Below are 19641 nucleotides of genomic sequence, written 5' to 3'. Positions count from 1 at the left end.
TATCTCCTTAAGATATATTCCAAGAGTTGGCAAACCTAAATCAAATGGTAGAAATACTTAATGCCTCTTAACAGATGTCACCGGATTGTGATATCACGTATCACTTTTTCAGAAGTTTTAAACCAACTGGCAGTGCCACTTGCAACATATAATTGTCTACTTGGTCATATGTTTACCCTATACAAGCGGATGTTGTACATACACATATGCATATATGTGAATCATATATATGATATTTAATCATTAGAAAATGATGCCTTATTTTTATTTAAAATTTTGCATATCTTTACTAGTGAAGGTGGATTTTTTTTTTAGTTGTTTGGCTATGTTTCTTTGTTTTCTTGTTTTATAATTTTTCTAGCTGTTTTAGTGTTTCTATTTTCTAATATTTAATAGAAATCATAAACAATTTTATTTTCATACTGGCTCCATATTTTTGTTTGGTTAGCCCCACAGTGTTGATGATTTATTTTAATACACAGGAAATTTGTTTTCACATAATTTTTTTAGAGAAGGCATTTATTGAGGGATATATGTTGTCCGTCTTTGAGTGGATTATCACATTTAGTCCTTTTAACAACTCTGTGTTGTTATTGCTAATGGTAATTATCTTCATTTTGCATATGAGGGAACTGACACCTAGAGAACACACTCAGGATAACACAGTTACCCTGAGGGTGATACATCCTTTTAAAAGTTATGGGAACAGGCATTTAGATTTTTTTTTAAGGTTTTATTTATTATTTATTTATTTAATTTATTTATTTTTGGCTGCATCGGGTCTTAGTTGTGGCATGCGGGATCTTCGTTGAGGCATGTGGGATCTTTTGTTGCGGCACGTGGGTTCTTCGTTGTGGTGCGTGGGCTTCTCTCTAGTTGTGGAGTGTGGGTTTTCTCTTTAGTTGTGGCGCCCAGGCTCCAGGGCACACGGGCTCTGTAGTTTGCAGCACATGGGCTCTAGTTGAGGCCCATGAGCTCAGTAGTTGTGGCGCGCAGCTTGCCCCACAGCATGTGGGATCTTAGTTCCTTGACCAGGGATCGAACCCGCGTCCCCTGCATTGTAAGGCGGATTCTTTACCACAGGACCACCTGGGAAGTTCTAGGCATTTAGATTTAGAGCAGAGGTTGAAAATTGGCAGCCTGAATATCAAAGTCGATTTATAGAAGCATTTTTTGTTGTTGTTGTTCCAATAGTTTTTAAATTTTTACAATGATTTGAAATTGAAAATTAGATGACTTCTGTCTACCCTGGGTCTGTATTTTCTTTCTACTCACCATTTCCCACATTTTAGCTTGCATATTTTTACTTTTTCTTTGGTAGGTCCAGTAACCCTACAAATACATTATTTTAAAAGGTTTACTTCATAAGGAATATATCTTAGAATATGTTTTCTGACTCTGATTACAAACAAAAATGTTTGCAAGTGTACAAATTTAGTTGTGTTAGAAGTTTTCCAATATAACATGACATCTTTTCCTCGATAGAGTTGCATTTTTTTATCCTAAGTTGACTTGAATTTGGTAAGTGGTCCAGTAGAATAAGTTTTATGAACAACTTTGATATCCATGAATCTTTGGAGTCATCTCTTTGAAAAAGGGAAATGTGGAAGATTTCACAGCAGAGTACAAATCGCTGGCTGAAAATTAGCCTGTAGTTCATTTTATCAAGCCTGATATACAGAAGACCTTTTACCATCCTTGTGAAAAAAAAGACTAGATTTGTTGATGTAAAATTTGTCTAATGGGCTATAGTGTCTTTCACTTTTCATTTGTTTCCAAGTCAATCTGCTAATTTTCTATCCTCTATCATCCATCTTTTTTTTCTGTCTCTCCAGTTGATGTAAAATCAGAGGTTCCTGTGGGCCTGGAGCCCATCTCGCCTTTAGACCTAAGGACAGACCTCAGGATGATGATGCCCGTGGTGGACCCTGTAGTCCGTGAGAAGCAACTTCAGCAGGAGTTACTCCTCATCCAGCAACAGCAGCAAATCCAGAAGCAGCTCTTGATCGCAGAGTTTCAGAAACAGCATGAGAACTTGACACGGCAGCACCAGGCTCAGCTTCAGGAGCACATCAAGGTAGCAAACGTTTCTTTGTCTCTGACCGTTGACTCGGGGAGCCTGCACCATAACATGGGCATAAGAGGGAGCAGTGGAGGGATATTTCACTATGAAAAGATACGGATGCATGGCTGGGAGGAAACTTTGATTGTACTAGTGAAAAACCTGGGTAAGTAAAAGGAATCCTGGCAAAAACCTGCTTTGCTTTTTGGAGAGGAGCCTCTACCACTCTTTTTTCTGTTAGTTTACAGCATCAATAGTAAGGAATAGTAACTTCCCACCCTTTTTAAGATTCTCTTCTACATGCTTTTGTCCATTTGCCCCATCTGCTCTCCACCAAGAAGAACCACGAGCATGGAAAGACCCATTTTATATTTCTAATAACAAATGTATGGATACAAAGGGGGAAAGGGAGGGGGAGAGGGGGGAATTGGGAGATTGGGGTTGACACATACACACTACTGATACTATGTATAAATAGGTAACTAATGAGAACATACTATGTAGCACAGGGAGCTCTACCTAATGCACTGTGGTGACCTAAATGGGAAGGAAATCCAAAAAAGAGTCATATATATATATATGTATGTATGTATACACATAGCTGATTCGTTTTGCTGTACAGTAGAAACTAACACAGCATTGTAAAGCAACTATAGTCCAATAAAAATTAATTTAAAAAAAAGAATCTGCATATACTATTCACCAGAGAGGATAAATTAATCCCTTTATGTGAAGAGAGAGCCTTTTTTTATTTTTGTCTTTGGTCTATAAGTAGATATTCTGAGTGCTCTATAAGTAGATGTTCTGAGTATGTCCTAGTCTTCCTTATGGAAAAGACCTCATAATGTATACATTCAAAATAATAACATAATGAAAAGCTCAACAAAATTTTATATAAAGAAACTGATACATATATTTTCAGTGTTTTTATATAAGTCTAATAGACTGTAGATAAGAATTTATTGAAACAGTTTTGGGAGTAGTTGACAATTAGAGACCCAAGTTGTTTAAATTATTCTAGGAGAAATATGTCCATATCCCACAATTACGTATGATGGAGTATTTTATTATCAGTGTCTGTGTATCTATTTATTCTCTTGTATCCTCAGAGATAAATATTACTTCAGCTTTATTTGTAAAATGTCTTTCAACTTCTTGACAAAAATAATTAAAACAAAGCTATTTTGGTCTGACTTAGTAGATGTTTAATTTGAATTTATTATGACAGTAATATAAAGTAGCAAATATTTGTAATAAAAAAGTCTACTTTTATGTCCAACTCCTTCAAAAGTGACTTAACTTATGTTAACTTATTAATATAATAAAGTATTGTGTTATAGACACTTGATTTTTTTTCCTTTTGCATTTTTTTAAATGTATTTTTTTATACAGCAGGTTCTTCTTAGTCATCCCCATTTTATACACATCAGTGTATACATGTCAATCCCTATCTCCCAATTCATCACACCGCCACCACCACCCCCCGCCCCTTTCCCCACTTGGCGTCCATACGTTTGTTCTCTACATCTGTGTCTCAATTTCTGCCCTGCAGAAGTTGATCTTTTACTCACTTGCAAATAAAATACAAGCACATTTATGTGGGGTTAATAGATAACTAATTTATGTTAATATTATATAATTTTACCACATTGATATTACAGTGTCTCAGAGGGTAAAAATGCTTTTTCTTTCCTATGTTCCTTGTTTTATATTTCCTTAGCCTGGAAGACCTATTTTAACTTACTTTCAGAAAAAGTCTCTTTGATACTTGATGTAAAATGTGGTATTTTTTTCCTTTAACTAGTGAACTTTACTAAAAGACACTTACAATATATTGACCCATAAGATACCTTAAAAATAAGAGTGAGGATTTTGTTTTAAGTCTCATATGGAATCCTGGTTGTATTTTGCGGTATAGGAAACCTTCATTTAGTTTATAGACTTATTTTTGAGTGATTCTGGAACATTTTATTCCAGTTTGACCTTTGAAACAATAATAGTAACAATAATGTCCAGATTTCCTTCTTCATTCATTCATGTTAAAATGGCAGTGATGAATGAGTAAAATTTATATTCTTCCCCGTAGTTGAAGGTTTGTTTCATTTTGCTGTGGTATGCAAGTGGTGTTGCCCTGAATATAGGGCAATACTGATAAGTTACAGCTTTAGATAGTTCTTTTCATTTATGTTTGATGCCTTTTGTAGTTGTAAAGATCAACATAAAAATTTTTTAAGCAATTAATTGTTTGATTTTACTCAAAAGTTAATAGTAGCAAGTATGTAATTGTTACTTTAGCCCAAACAAGGTAGTATATAGCAGGTTTACTGACACCTAGAAAATATTGGAAAAGGGGAGGGAGAAAAATGATTCTGAGATAGCTAAGGAAAACTTAGTGTTTGGAATTATTTTCTAAAGTAATAAGTTGCTTTTTTGGAAACTAAAGTCATACTTAAAATTTCCCTTTAAGAAGTTTCTTTGCTTTAAAATTTTTTAAATTTTATTGTTTTTTGTTTTTTATGCATAGGACTAAAAGTTGATGCTTTTAACATTCATCTAGATTTTACTTTCATGAGGAAGACACAGCATGATGCTTTACTTATATTAGTGTTTGGAATCTTTGGCTTCTATAATCATCTGTTGAGTTAGATGCTGTTATCCCATTTTTCCACCTAGTAATCTGAGGCAGAAACACTGTAACTTGCCCAAGGCTACACAGCCAGTAAGTGGATGCTCCAGGATTTGTAATCTTGCCTCATCTACCTCCAAAGCTACTACTTCATTCTGTCTCTGTCTTGGACTAGAACATGAAACTGGAGGAGTGACGTTTTGTTTCTTTTTTTTTTTTAACCTCATTCCTGCAATCTTTGATAATGAATAGTAGCTGTGGAAATTAAATCGTGTGCTTTTCTAATTCCTAAGAGAGATTAATATTCAATTCCACTGGGGCTTTGGGTGAAGCAATAAATCAACTTGATCAACCCCAATATCTATATAGAATTAACATTTAAGGCAAAGTTTAAGCAGAATTATGAAATTTTTAGTTAGAATGGAGTATCTAAAAACACTTATTAAGAGACTGGTGGATCAAATCCAAAATGTCAAAGACTGTAATTTGAAAATTAACCAGAAATGCTTCTAGCCATGTCCTTCTGGGACGAGTGAAGCTATCATGCTTGACATGCAGAGTTGGCTTCCTGTTGCTCCACAGTGACTCTGATGCCATTCCATATAACTTGTTATTTTTGTTCTGTTACTGTGCAGTGTAAATTTCAGAATTTTAGGCACCTATCTCATATAAACAGCAAATTACACTAACTTCATTAGTATTTAGAGTTTAAAATAGTAATAATAAGCAAAATTAGTATTGTTCAAACTTACAACTTAAATTTCACATGCATTTATGAACATGATGCATGGTGGAGATTATTCCTCTGTCTTATATATGAGGAACCAGTTCTCTGAGTGGCTTAGTGTTGTCTAGATCTCGTATCTAGTAATGTCAGAGCCTAGTAGAACTCAGTCTTGAGTTATTCCTCAGTGGGCACATTTACGATTATTCCATGTCTATTTCTTAGTCTGAGAGAAAATTGACATCTCAAAATGGTTTTGTGTTTTTTTTTAAATTTTATTTATTTTTTTATGGCTGCGTTGGGTCTTCGTTTCTGTGCGTGGGCTTTCTCTAGTTGCGGCGAGCGGGGGCCACTCTTCATCGCGATGCACGGGCCTCTTACTGTCGCGGCCTCTCTTGTTGCAGAGCACAAGCTCCAGACGCACAGGCTCAGTAGTTGTGGCTCACGGGCCTAGTTGCTCCGCAGCATGTGGGATCTTCCCAGACCAGGGCTCAGAGCCGTGTCCGTGCATTGGCAGGCAGATTCTCAACCACTGTGCCACCAGGGAAGCCCTCAAAATGGTTATTAAGAATGCTTTATATTTATGATGTACCTTATTTGGAAGTGAACTCAAGGGATTCAGACACCCAAACAACAGTGCATCAAAGTGTAGTCTGATGGAAGTGATGTCTTCTTGACCAGTCTCTAATCTGAAGGGTTTTGTGCACTGAGAGAACTAATTAGACTTTGCTATTTTGAGAGAAGAGCTTGTTATGGATATACAGATTGCATTCATCTTTTGAAAACCTTCTTGGAAGGTTTTGAAATTTTTAGCCTTCGTTTTATTTCAGGTAGATTTCCCCAAAATTAACTCATATCTCACTATTCTATTCAGTTTGATTATGTTCACACAGTTTCTCAGGATAAGAAGTGAAGATTTCATTTGTTTATGTTTCAAGGGAATTGGTAAAGCAGACTTCTGGGAAGTTCCTGCCTTTCTTTGCCTGTATCATGTATTTCAGATGCACAAAGGAAAGTTACTCAAGGAACTGAAGATCTGAGTGAATTTGGTAATATTGTGATAGGATGGCGTAGGTGTTGAAACTACCTAAAAACTTTCTTGTTAATGACCTTAAGACCATTTATGGCATTAGTTGCTTGTCTTTAGATTTCAATAATATACCAAAAAATGGGTAAAATGTAAAGTAAATACAAATAATTTCCAAAAGCTCATAACATTTCGATTTTGGTCATTGATGACTATGAAGTCTAAAAAAATTGCACACTCTCATGTCTTTCTCTTCTCGCAAGTTGCAACAGGAACTTCTAGCCATAAAACAGCAACAAGAACTGCTAGAAAAGGAGCAGAAACTGGAGCAGCAGAGGCAAGAACAGGAAGTAGAGAGGCATCGCAGAGAACAGCAGCTTCCTCCTCTCAGAGGCAAAGATAGAGGACGAGAAAGTAAGAGGCACCAGGGTAAAAGACGGATCTCTTCCCTCATCTTTAGCTGATGGTCATTCAGAAAGGAGCCTGATAAAGAGTGGAATTAAACTTGTCAAAATTGTCTGTGTTTAAGTAAAAGAATACATTATGGACCCAAATGTAAGGCTTTGACATTCACATATCAGCTCTCTGCATTCAGTCTACAAGCATCTCCAGAAGTAAACATAGCATTGTTTGGCAAAGATGCTAATTTCTGTTGTTTTGAACCTTAAAAATAACGTTATACTAAGGCAATATAGCTATGCCATTGTGTTTAATAATAAACTCACTTCCACATTACTCCACCATACCTTCCTCCTGCTCAAGTAATAATTACTCTTTAATAAGTCAAGCCTTGTCTCATTTAGTTTTCAAGTACCCAAACTTTGAGAAGATTTAAGGTAGAATTTTTTTTTTTTTTTAAACAACTATCCACAAGAGGGAGACAGATCCAAATAATTCCCCTGTATGAGGTCAGTTCAAAATCAGGTCGTAGCAAGGTTTAAAATGTGATGACTTAAACTGGAATTGTCAGCAATATTTATTTGTTTAATGCGCAGAAGTGCTTTTTAAAAAAGTTTTTCAAACTAGCAATTCAGAAGAGCTCATTTTAATTTGCTTAATCACTTATATGGTCCCCCAAGATTCTTGACTTTTAAAAAGCAGTGTTCTGTTCTTCAGCAGTATTTTTTAAAGCTTAGGAAAAAATTAGTATTAATTCTGGGAATCCCCTTTCTGCAAAAGCAATTAAAGAAATCATCGAAGGTCTTTTGAAAATTGGCAGTTGAAGCAGTAGTTACAAAATATTACTATGTCATTTTCTAAAGGCTGTTTAGACTCTGGTTTCTTCTTTTAATAGGAAAACTTCATATGCTGTGACGAGTGGTGTTACTTCTTAATTTTTGCTAAATATTCCAGAGGCTTGAGAGGACAGAACCGCAAATCACCATCTGTTTCTGTATGTGTGTGTTTCAGGGGCAGTGGCAAGTACAGAAGTAAAGCAGAAGCTTCAAGAATTCCTGTTGAGTAAATCAGCAACAAAAGACACTCCAACTAATGGAAAAAATCATTCCGTGAGCCGCCATCCCAAGCTCTGGTACACGTATGTTCAGTGTTTGGCTTTTTTCATTCCCAGGGGTAAAGATCACAGGTTCTCAATTCAGCCAACCTGGGCACAAATCCCTGGGCTGCCAAGTTCTCAGCTATAAGGTTGTGGGCAAGCTCCTCAAATTCTCCAAGGCTCAGGTTTTTATTCTATAAAAAGAGGACGATAATAGTACCTGCCCTCTAGGGTTTCTGGGAAGGTCCTGTGAAACAATGTGGTAAAGTATGTAACAGAGACCAGCTCTTAAATAAATGTTAGCAAGTATCATCTTGAGGGCTAGAAAGTATTATACATGTTCTTTGCCAAATGAATAACTGACAAATGTAGGGTGGGGCATAGAAATTAATTCATATTTTGCATTTTTCTATTCTCAGATGGTGCATCTGATATCTTTACAATAATTTCTGAAGATTTGGCTGGTTGAGATTTTATTTTACTTGGCTTGAAATAAGGTGGAGATCTGAATTATTTTTAAAAGTCCAGAAGATTTTTGACTTAATTAAGAAAGAAAGAAAGAAAGAAAAGTAACTGATATATCTAAGTCTTCAGTGGCTAGTTTACCCGTGCCCACCTCATCTCATTTCTTCCCACCCTGTAAAATGAGAGTAGATTGGCTTTTAACACACAAGCTGACAACATAACATACTGCGGTATTACAGTTTTTTATGCAACCATCTTTCTCCAAGTCTAGTAAAGAGATACTGTGCAACACACAATTCTTTCTTCTGTAAAGTATGAAGGAGGTGATATTTTTAAAAAATCAGGGGAAGAACTGATAGGCAAAGCATATTTGGATAATAGACTAATAGATCATAGTTTCATCTCTCTCATATTTAAAAAATATGTTTAGGATTTTACACTTACATATTTTTTAATCACATCATAAGGATAAGGGAGTAAAAACTTGATTATTTGATACTCTGTTACATTGACATTTCAAGCATGCCAGGAGTTCTATTAAAAGAGTTATTGTTCTTATAATTCTATATTATAAGTATCTTCCCTTCTCTGCATCCAGAAAAAAAGATGAGGCAGATTCTAGAATGCTATATAAATACTTTTTAATGGTTTACATAATTTATACCATGCATGTCAATTGACTTGAGAAACCAATCCCTGAAGAAAATTTTCACGTGTTCATTCAACATCAAAAAGTATTGAAAAAGAAATTCTGTCTTATTACCTAAAATTACATACATAATTTATAACTAACTCATGTTCCTTCTAAGTTAAAACCTGTTTTAAGAAAAGATAATACCTTTTTTGTTGTTGTTGTTAAGTGGAAACAACTACATGCAAACAACTTGTCAGCTGAAAATTCTTTAGCTGTTCCCTTGGGTATATTCGACATGGCTCTCAAATGTTACTTAGGAATCCTTTTTTTTTGTACTGAACTGAACTTCAGTAGGGTCCAACTCCTGGACAACCATAAGTCATTAATTTATGAAATCTGAACTTAATACTTTTTGCCAGTTATGACTAGATAAAATATCCTTACACCAGGTAATTCTTGAGAATGTTGATTCAAATAAATAATATTGGTAGAATCATCATGGTGGTGATACTACGCCCTATCTATATTTTCTCCATATATAATGATTATAGATGTTTATATCCACTGGGTAATCTATGTTCAGTCCTAAGCTATTCTCCAGTAGCACAACTGCATCTCTTTTACTGTATTAATGCAGGACAGACAAAAGATTTTAAAAGGTCAGGTTCATATTGAAGAAGGATCTGTCTCCAGTCTTTACCTTGAAACTGCTATAGAAGTTTGGAGACCTGAGGCTATTCGCACAGTACTGTCTCTCCAGTAGAAAGGCACCCTCATGTACTCTCATGTACTACCTAGCAGTTTTTTTAAAATGAAGTCCTTCTGTATGTTTACTTTTACCTTGGTTGTTCTACATTGTTGACTAAAAAGGATTCGGATGATGACTTTTCCACTAATATGGCTCTTAAGAAAACATACACAATAATCTCAGATGTCAAATCTCAGGCTTTGGATAAATTCTCTCCTTTAGTGAAGCAAACTTTTCTATGTGACTGTGTGACCAAACACACAGTGGGCATTCTTGGGCATCCTGCATCATTCCGTAACATACTGCTAAATTGAACTTGGTTACATGAGGCTGTGGTTTGTACACACTAAAAAGAAAGAACATAAACACAGCTGAGACACGTGTTACAGCATGTGCAACCGATTATTGCTGACCAATGTGCAGTAAAAACTCAAGGGGAAATGGTGAACCCTCTTTTTCTTTTGTAGGGCTGCCCACCACACGTCATTGGATCAAAGCTCTCCACCCTTGAGTGGAACGTCTCCATCCTACAAATACACATTACCAGGAGCACAAGATGCAAAGGACGATTTCCCTCTTCGAAAAACTGGTAAGTCAGTTCCACAAGAAGACTCCACTTGCTCTTCCATGACCTTCCTGCAGCTTTATTTTGCCATACCTCTAGGGGAGCGTCAAAGGATTTGAATCATAGCTGTCAGGCTCTCTCCACCTCTGCCCTCAGCATAAGCAGACGCGCGCACACACACTCCTATTTCTGTATCGGTTCATTCAGTATATTATCAAAGTAGCTTTTTTAATTTAAAGGTTAGTCACATTTGGGTTTTAGACAAATTATTTTCTTATTAGCAATAAAGAGAAGAATTAAAGAAAATAGAAATTTGATTTCTCAGAAAATTTAAATCTTCTCCGTTAATGAGGACCTCTCTAATTTCCTCCATTTCTCTGATTTTCTGTTGAGCCTCAGCCATTTACTACAGAAATGGAAATAATCTTTTCCTCCCACTTTTAAAAACCTTAAATTTTAATTGTTTACTAAAACAGATAAGGCCAAGGCTAGCTCCTGAGTAAGTGACTTGCCTAGTGTCTCACAGATTATAGGAGAACTCATGGTGAAGCTTTGTAGCTAATAATCTCATGTAATTGTATTAAAATTTGCTTAGGGGAACTGGGACAATGAATCTGTAATAAATTTGGAATTTAGTAAACAGCTCTATAGCTTTACAGTCTGTGTTTGTTTTCCCATATTCCTTTTTAGCCCTCTGGTATGTGCATATTTAATGTGTTACATGCTCTTACCTCTATAATAAATATATTTAAATTTTAGCTAGGTAGAAGCGTAAATAGCAGTTGTATACATTATGTTCTAAATATTTTGAGATTTTCTAAATATAGTTCTTTAGAGGAAGTTGTAAATTTAAAAAAATTTTATAACCACAATTGATGAGAAGAGATATTCAGAGCAGAGAGTTTGGTCCATTGTATTTTACTCAGACCTACTTGAAGAACTATAGATCTGTTTAATTTGTATATAAAATCTACAGAGTGAAAATTATTTCCAATAATTATATTCATTTTCCCAAGGAATTTTGAATAATTAAAATGGATATAGATTGTAAAAACACGTGCTGAAGCTATTTTCTGTCTTATAATTTACTTCTAGCATAATGAAGATTTAAAAATAAAATCAATCATGAGTAAGAATTTATTCTGTCATCTAGCCCGTATTGTACCAGGCACTGAGGAAGAATGGCCAAGTATTGTAAAGCAATTTGTGCCTTTTTATTTTAATAGCCGAAAGATGTTCACATTTCTACTATAAGATATCAGATATAGTAAAATACTTCAATGGAAGGCTGTGCAAAGGAAAGAGTGAGTTTTATGTATTGCATGAGAATTTCACACTCTTATCTACAAATCAGATTGCCTTTCATGTAAATAAACTTCTCTGGGATAAAAGGAACAAAGCAAAGAGTGAGCCTCCACATATTTCTAAAACATGGCATATAGTTTATGAAAATTGATCCATAAAGGACATGGATTTTAGAATGTGGGAACTTTGATCTGCAGCCTTGACATTTAGTTGCACCAATGGCATGTGTAGGAACTATTGACAGAGATTATGTGAATATTGCCCCAGGTCTTAGGGCAGTGACTGGCATTCAAGAGCCTAAGGAGTCACTAAAAGGAAAGAAAACACAAGTCCCCTTATGGCAGGAGGTTACTGATGAGTGATATAGTTACATTTAGGGAGAAAGACTTCTACCCTGCTGTGCACATAGCCTTTGAATATATTCTTACCACTGGGAGATTGAAAACTGACTGCAGAAGTGACACTGAGTTTGAAAAGTAGTGGCATTTGGAACCAGTAAGCATCCAGAAAGCAAATTTGATCTTTTTCAATACTTAGGACAAGTACTAAAAGCCCATACTTTTGTGTCCCACTGTTTCCCTGAGAACGGCTTAGGATTTTTCCTCTGAAGAATGAATAGCAAGCTGTTAATTTATTCTTGTAGAATTTCTCAGTCCACAACACAATTCCAAGAGAAATCCTGCTTATTATATACCTTACAAAATTTAATTCAAATCTGTACTAATATGAAACTCATCTTCTGTATCTCTTTATGTGATATGTAATAATAGTGAAAAGGTACAGCCCTTGTCTTTTCTAGTGGTGTATTTTCTGTATTTGCCCATTACGTTAAGTTTCTTCCCTTTATATCGAATATCTGATATTTATGAAGTGTCAGGCTGCTGATCTGTAAAACCAAACATTTTCAAGCATTGTACCAATAAAATTCTTGAACAGCCATTAATACTTTTATATCTCTATAGGGGTTTCAAAATATTCCTTAATTCAATTCCTATTGTCTAAGAAAAGTATGATATAATTAAATACAGATGTTTTCTACACATCTAAATACTTAGAGATACCCCTCATTAATTACAAATAGGCGAAACTCTTCCAACTTTTATAAATATAATCCATTTGGTGTATTTCCAGTGCACTTTGAGAAAGTTTAGGTGTATGTTTGCACTAAATAGCAGAGCATTGAAATATAGTCAAATAATTTTTACTTCAGCATTTGTTGTATTTTAGTGGCTCAATAGTTGTTACAAAAAAGTAAACAATAAAATATTATCACAGTTAAACTTATTTGATGATTAGGGAAACTGTATAAGATAATTTTCAAGTAAAGCTTTATCATATTAAATGAAATCTAGAGGAGTGGCATTGATCATATAGTACAAATACCAGTACAGCCGTAATAGAGTGTAGCTTTTCTATTGGGCCCTGATTATCACTCTCTGAGGTCTACTTGAATTTCATTGAATTCAATCTTAGATTTAAAAGAAGTTTTTAAGTGGATTCTATCTTTTGATCTGCATATAATACTAAATACTTTCAATTTCTTTTTAACCTATGTCAGTACTGAATTGCCAATATGCATTAGCAAGATTTACGGGAGTAAAGCTGGAACCAAAGTAAGAAAAGTTCTAATGACCTTAAAATGATTAAAGTGGCCCCAGGGGTGTTCCCTAAGCAGTGAGCAGAATTTGGAACCTCTCTTGACCTCTTAGGACTCAGACAGTGACAGCCTAGGAACAGTCAACCATAGAAGTCTCATTTGCCTGCAGAAATCTGACCTTTGTCATGCAAAGTGGACCTTTACTTCCTTCCCCTAAGGAGAATCATAGTTGTTCATAGCATTTGGGCTTTTTGGAAACCTCAGAATAATATGAATAGTTAGCTCTAATCAGGCCCATTCCGAATTCACTTTTCTTTTAAATGTAAGAGTTGAGAATCTTTTGCTCCTTTTGTAACAATGAATGACCGTCAAAGGCTTTCATAATTGGTTCTAAAGTTAAGAATAAAATAATTTTTGAAATTTTTATATTTATTGCCCATAACTTAAAGTAGCACTTCCTTTTAGAATTACCCTCAGTGATTGCTTTTGTTCCATAACACAAGAATTTGTTGATTCTGAAATTTGGATTATTTTACTGAACTTTAGGTTTTGGCTGCAAATTATATCATGCTGTAGTAGGTGATTTTTTTTTTCTCTAATATAATGCTCTGCGGGACTGATAATGAACTATAAAATAGGGAAAGGAAGCTTCTGGGTCCGGGTACTTTTGAAATAGTACATATTTCTCACAAAGATGCTGTGTATGTGGTGACTTTGAACTGACCTCCAAAACCATTTGAATTGGATTCTGTTACAAAGAGTGTGTGCATATGTTTCATAAAATATTATGGTAAAACATTCTAGAGGTTTTATGCTCCATTGTATTATTGGGGTCTTACCCAGTGAACTTTGCCTTTCTTTGAGTGTTACAGTCTTTCCACTTAATACTTCTGAACAAAGTGAGCTGGCTGGCTAGATTCACCTCTTAAAGAGCACAAGCCATGTAAAGCTACAGCTTGGCTTGGGCGAATAGGACTGTTCCCGCCCCACTGAAATATTCATTTTAATGGTCAGCAGCACTAGAATAGGACTCAAAGATGGAAGGGGTCCAAACATAAGTTTAGGTTTTAGAAGGCCAAAGTCATTTTCCACACTGAGTAATTGGAAGGAAGGCAGAGATGAGGTATATAACTTTATACATCTCCCTCAGTATAGCAGTTAGAAGTTATGTTCTGATACCTTGGTGACCTGTTCAAGTTATTATAATCCAGAATTCGTACAAGGAGGTTTTTAAGCAATGTTTTAAAATCTCTCTTGCTCTCTTGCTCTCTCTCTCTGTCTGTCTCTCTCTCTCTCTCTAGCTCTGTGTCTTTCTCATAATACACAGTCACACATGCATGTGTACGCATGGACATGCACACACATTTTTGCACAGATAGCACTAACGTTTATAAAAATATTCACTCAGAATCTTATTCCAGATTGACCAAAACTGGAGTATTTTTATATATCTTAGTACTCGATCCTAGTTCCATTGTAGTGTCTCTTCTTGCTTAAAATTATTGAAATGTAATCTCTGTGATAAGTCTTACACTAGTTTTCCCAGAATTGGGAAGCAATGTGGCACAGTAACACAGGCTTTGAATCTACCTACCAGCTTGAAATCTGGATCATCAATCTTGGGAGATTTACTTAACCTCTTTAGGTTGTGATTCTCTCATCTGTAAAATGGGAATAATTTTTGTACTTGGTTCATACAGTTATTTTGAGGATTCAGTTAAGTAATGCATGTCATGCACTTAGGATCATACCTAGGACTTAGGAAGGGCTTAGTAAATCTTAACTTTGCGTTTCTAGTTGATAAGGAATTGAGTTTCATTTATTTTCATCAGTGAAAACTAAATTGCTTATTGTGGAAAGTCTTTTCAAGGACTTGTATTCTGCCACCTTATTGATAAAATGAGAAAACTGAGGAGCAAGTGATAAACATTTTCACTTTAAGCTATCTGCTGCTTGCAATGCTAATCTCAAGATGGGAATAAAGGGCTTTGTTAATTTTGCATATTTGCTGGCATTTGGGAGCACAGTATGGTGTCAAAAAGTAGCAGCAGATTTGTTTCTTTCCTTCACCATAGGAGGAGCTCTTATTAATGCTCCGTCCTCACTAGAGCCAGAGTTTTAATTTCTGCCATTGACTTCATTTTAAAATCAATAGACTTTAATTTTTAGAACAGTTTTAGATTTACTGAAAAATTGACCCATAGTATAGACGGTTCCCATATTACTCTTCCCTCTCTCCTGTAGTCTCTGCTCTTGTTAACATCTTGCATTAGTGTGGTACATTTGGTACAATTAATGAATGACTATCAATACATTATTATGAATGTAACCCATAATTTACATTAAGGTTTACTCTTTGTGTTGTAACGTTCTATTGATTTTGACAAATGTATATGTCATACCATGTACCCACCATTACAATATAATGCAGAATAGTTTCCTTGCCGTAAAAATCCTCTGTGCTCCCTCTGTTCATCCCTCCTTCCATCAACCCCTGGTAACCACTGATATTTTTACTGTCTCTCTGGTTTTGCCTTCTGCAGAATGTCATATATTTGGAATCATACAGTATGTAGCCTTTTCAGACTAGCTTCTTTCACTTGGCACTATGCATTTAAGATCCCTCCATGTCTTTCTGTGGCTTGAAAGATCTTTTTAGCACTGAATAATACTGCATTATATGGGACAGGCCACAGCTTGTTTAACCATTTACCTATTGAAAGGTATCTTGGTTCCTTCCACGTTTTGACAATTACGAATAAAGTGGCCCTAAACATTCACATGTAGGTTTTTGTGTGGATGTCGGTTTTCAGCTCAATTAGGTAAAAGCCTAGGAGTGCAATAGCTGTATTTTATGGTGAGACTGTGTTCAGTTTTGTAAGACACTGCCCAACTGTCTTCCAAAGTGGCTGTACTATTTTGCATGCCCACCAGCAGTGGGTCAGAGTTCCTGTTGCTCCACATTCTCACCAGCACTTGGTATTTTCAGTTTAGTGTTCTGGATTTTAACCATTCTAGTAGGTATGTAATGGTTTCTCATAATGGTTTTAATTTGTAATTTCCCAGTGTTAGCATGGTATATCTTTCTTCATCCCTTTACTTTTAATCTGTGTCTTTATATTTTAAATGGTTTTCTCATAGACAACATACAGTTGTATCTTTTTTTTCTTAACCCACTTTGACAGTCTCTTTTAATTAGTGTATTAGACCAGTCACATTTAAAGTGGTAATGGATATAGTTAGATCAATGTCTACCATGTTTGTAACTGTTTTCTCATCATTGTACTTACTCTTTTTTTTTTTTTAATCTTTCCTTCTTTTTCTGCCTTCTCTGGTTTTAACTGAACATTGTATATGATTCCATGCTCTCTCCTGTCTTAGCATACCAGTTTTTTGTTTGTTTGTTTTTTTGTGGTACGCGAGCCTCTCACTGTTGTGGCCTCTCCCATAGCGGAGCACAGGCTCCGGACGCACAGGCTCAGCGACCATGGCTCATGGGCCCCAGCCGCTCCGTGGCGTGTGGGATCTTCCCGGACCAGGGCACGAACCCGCGTCGCCTGCATCGGCAGGCGGACTCTCAACCACTGCGCCACCAGGGAAGCCCTGTACCTCTTTTAAAAAAATTTCTGTGGTGGTTTCCTTAGAGTTTGAAGTGCACGTTTGTAGCAAATCTATACCCACTTTCAAATCACACTATACTGCTTAATGGGTATAGGTACTTTATAACAGAGTATTCCCAATTCCTCTCTTCCATCTTTTATAATTTTGCTGTCATTAACTTCACTTTCCCATAGTGATATTCTTATTTTGAATAGTCAATTAGTCAATTAAAAACCAGAAAAATAAAACATTTCATTTTACCTTCATTTATTTCTTCCTTTATACAGCTCTGAGTTTCTGATTTATATCCTTTTTTTTCTTGCTAAAGAACTTTTTTTAATATTACTTGGAAGGCAGGTCTACTGGCAACAAATTTCCTTAGTTTTTGTTTGTCTGAGAGTTTTTATTTCTCCTTCATGTTTAACAGATAATTGCACTGAATACAGAATTGTAGGTTGCTGGGGTTATTTCTTGCAACACTTTAAACACTTCACTGACTTCTTGTTTGCATGGTTTCTGACAAGAAATTTGCTTCAGTTTGTATCATTGTTACTCTATAGGCAAGATGCTTTCTCATATCTTCTGGTTTCTTTTAAGATATTCTTTGTCTTTGGTTTTCTGCTGTTTGAATATGATGTGCCCAGGTGTCCAGTTTTGTTATTTATGCTGTTTCATGTTCCCTGAGATTCCTGTATCTGTGGATTCCAGCCATTGTTCAAATAGTCTTCTGCTTCATTCTTCCTTGTTATTCTGGTTTTCCCATTATGCAAGTGTTAACATCTTTTGTAACTGTCCCAGATTGGGGGGCATTTTGTTCTTTTTGTCATTCTTTTATTCTTTGCCCTTCAGCTTCAGGAGTTTCTGTTGACAGGTTTTCAAGGTCACTGGTTCTTTCCTCAGTCTTGTCCAGTCTATTACTGAGCCCATCAAAGACATTCTTCATTCTGTGCTTTTGATTTCAGGCATTTCCTTTTGGTACTTTCTTAGTGTTTCCACCTCTCTGCTTACAGTTACTCATGTGTTCTTGCATGTTGTCAGCTTTTTCCATTAGAGCCCTTAACATTTTACTCATAGTTATTTTAAGTTCTCTGTCTGACAATTCTGAAATCTTTGTCATAACTGAATCTAGGCTGACGCTTACTTTGTGTCTTCAGACTGTTTTCTCTTGCTTTTTAGCATGCTTTCCAACTTTTTGTTGAAAGCTGGACATGGTATATTAGAAAACAGAGATTGATGGGTTAAGCTTGTGGTGTGAGATTTTATGTTAATGTAACTGGAACTGGGCTGTGTTTAACATTTGCATAGATGTAGGTGCCAGAGGCTTTAGTTCCCTCTAGTTTGCTTGGTTACTGTTTGTTTGTTTGTTTTTATTCCCCCTGTTTTGGGGTTTCCCTAAGAACTCCTTCATAAGCAGTGTCTTGCAGCTCTCGCATTTGCAATCCACTCTTATTATACTGGAACCCTGTTAAAATGGTGGTAAGACATTGGGGAGGGACAGTGTTCTATAATCTTATAATTAAATCTCAGGGTTTTTTTAGTGGAACCTGAGTTTGTGGTCTGTGACCTCCAGAGCTGTTTCTTAGCTTCTTTTTTTCAATATTTCCCTTAATAAGTGAGATAGGAAAGGTAGAAGAGGCTGCGGTTGGCTAATTGCTGTACCCTCCAGATCAAATAAAGTTCTGGTAAGATATTTTCCTTTGGAAGGCAGGTTTTGTTATGTAGAATGCTCTAGGTATATTTGAAAATTGTACTTTTCTCCTGGTGTATTTCAGAATGACTGCTTTTCTCTCCTCCTACACCTCTACTCCCTACCATCACTTATACAGGAGGGGATTCTTCACTGATCTTCACTGAGAGAACCTGGTTGGGTTCTTGTAAGTCAAACCTATGAATGTGTACAGTCCCCCCCTGAGATTGGGCCCCTGGAATTTTTAACTCTCAAGCTAGTCCACACTCAGGCTCCAGCAACTCATCAAAATTAACATCTAGGGGCTTCCCTGGTGGCGCAGTGGTTGAGAGTCCGCCGCCTGCTGATGCAGGGGACGCGGGTTCGTGCCCCGGTCCGGGAAGACCCCACGTGCCGCGGAGCGGCTGGGCCCATGAGCCATGGCCGCTGAGCCTGCACGTCCGGAGCCTGTGCTCCGCAGCGGGAGAGGCCACAGCAGTGAGAGGCCCGCGTACCGCAAAAAAAAAAAAAATTAACATCTAAGTGTTCCTACCAGTTACTGGCTCCAGTGGCTTCTGTTCTCAGTAAGTTGATCTCAGCTGTGATTTTCAGTATTTTTCTGTCTCTCCAGATTTTGGAGTGGCGGTTTGCTCTGAGACCTCAATTCTCTGATGAATCTAAGAAAATCGCTTCGGTTTTTAATTTGCTCAGCTTTCTTCTTGTGGTGAGGATGTCAGTGAAGATTTCCAAGCTTTTTACGTGTTGGAATTGATACCAAAAGTCAGCCATTGACTTTTAAACCAGTAAAATACTTTGAAAAAATTTTAAAACACAACCTTACAACTTTTTGAAGTGACAGATTCATATTTAAGCAATTAATTATAATCGATTTTTATAAGATTATAAGTCATCAACGATTGACTCTCCTTCTGCTCAGTATGATCATGACTAACAAATCCATGTGCTAAAAATACTATGACAGAGAGAGGACAGACTAAAATAATTTCAAATCACATTTTGGAAGGAAGGCAATACTTTGTGTTAAAGTCTTTGCCTAATGATTCAGTCTATGGTATTTTATTCTGTGCCCTCGTCTATATGTCCTCTTTCTCTTCTCCGTAATAGGA

General features: G+C 36.1%; 1 protein-coding gene across 15 annotated transcripts in view; it reads left to right on the top strand.

Moving 5' to 3' along the window:
• HDAC9 (histone deacetylase 9) overlaps positions 1-19641 on the top strand; it is a 581469-nt gene that overhangs the window by 91189 nt on the left and 470639 nt on the right. For 4 of the 15 annotated variants that reach the window (XM_067746215.1, XM_067746201.1, XM_067746210.1 and 1 more), the window contains exons 2-5: positions 1836-2077; positions 6703-6853; positions 7850-7970; positions 10249-10370. In XM_067746215.1, coding sequence (XP_067602316.1) covers positions 1836-2077; positions 6703-6853; positions 7850-7970; positions 10249-10370 — 636 coding nt within the window. Of the gene's footprint in view, positions 1-1835; positions 2078-6702; positions 6869-7849; positions 7977-10248; positions 10371-19641 lie in introns of all 15 variants that reach the window. The other 11 variants (XM_067746216.1, XM_067746208.1, XM_067746205.1 and 8 more) reach the window with 5 other exon arrangements.

Source organism: Pseudorca crassidens, chromosome 8, assembly GCF_039906515.1.
Source record: "Pseudorca crassidens isolate mPseCra1 chromosome 8, mPseCra1.hap1, whole genome shotgun sequence".
In the NCBI taxonomy this organism is placed as follows: domain Eukaryota; kingdom Metazoa; phylum Chordata; class Mammalia; order Artiodactyla; family Delphinidae; genus Pseudorca; species Pseudorca crassidens.
Note: the sequence above shows the minus strand (reverse complement) of the source record. Positions and strands in the feature narration are given on the sequence as shown.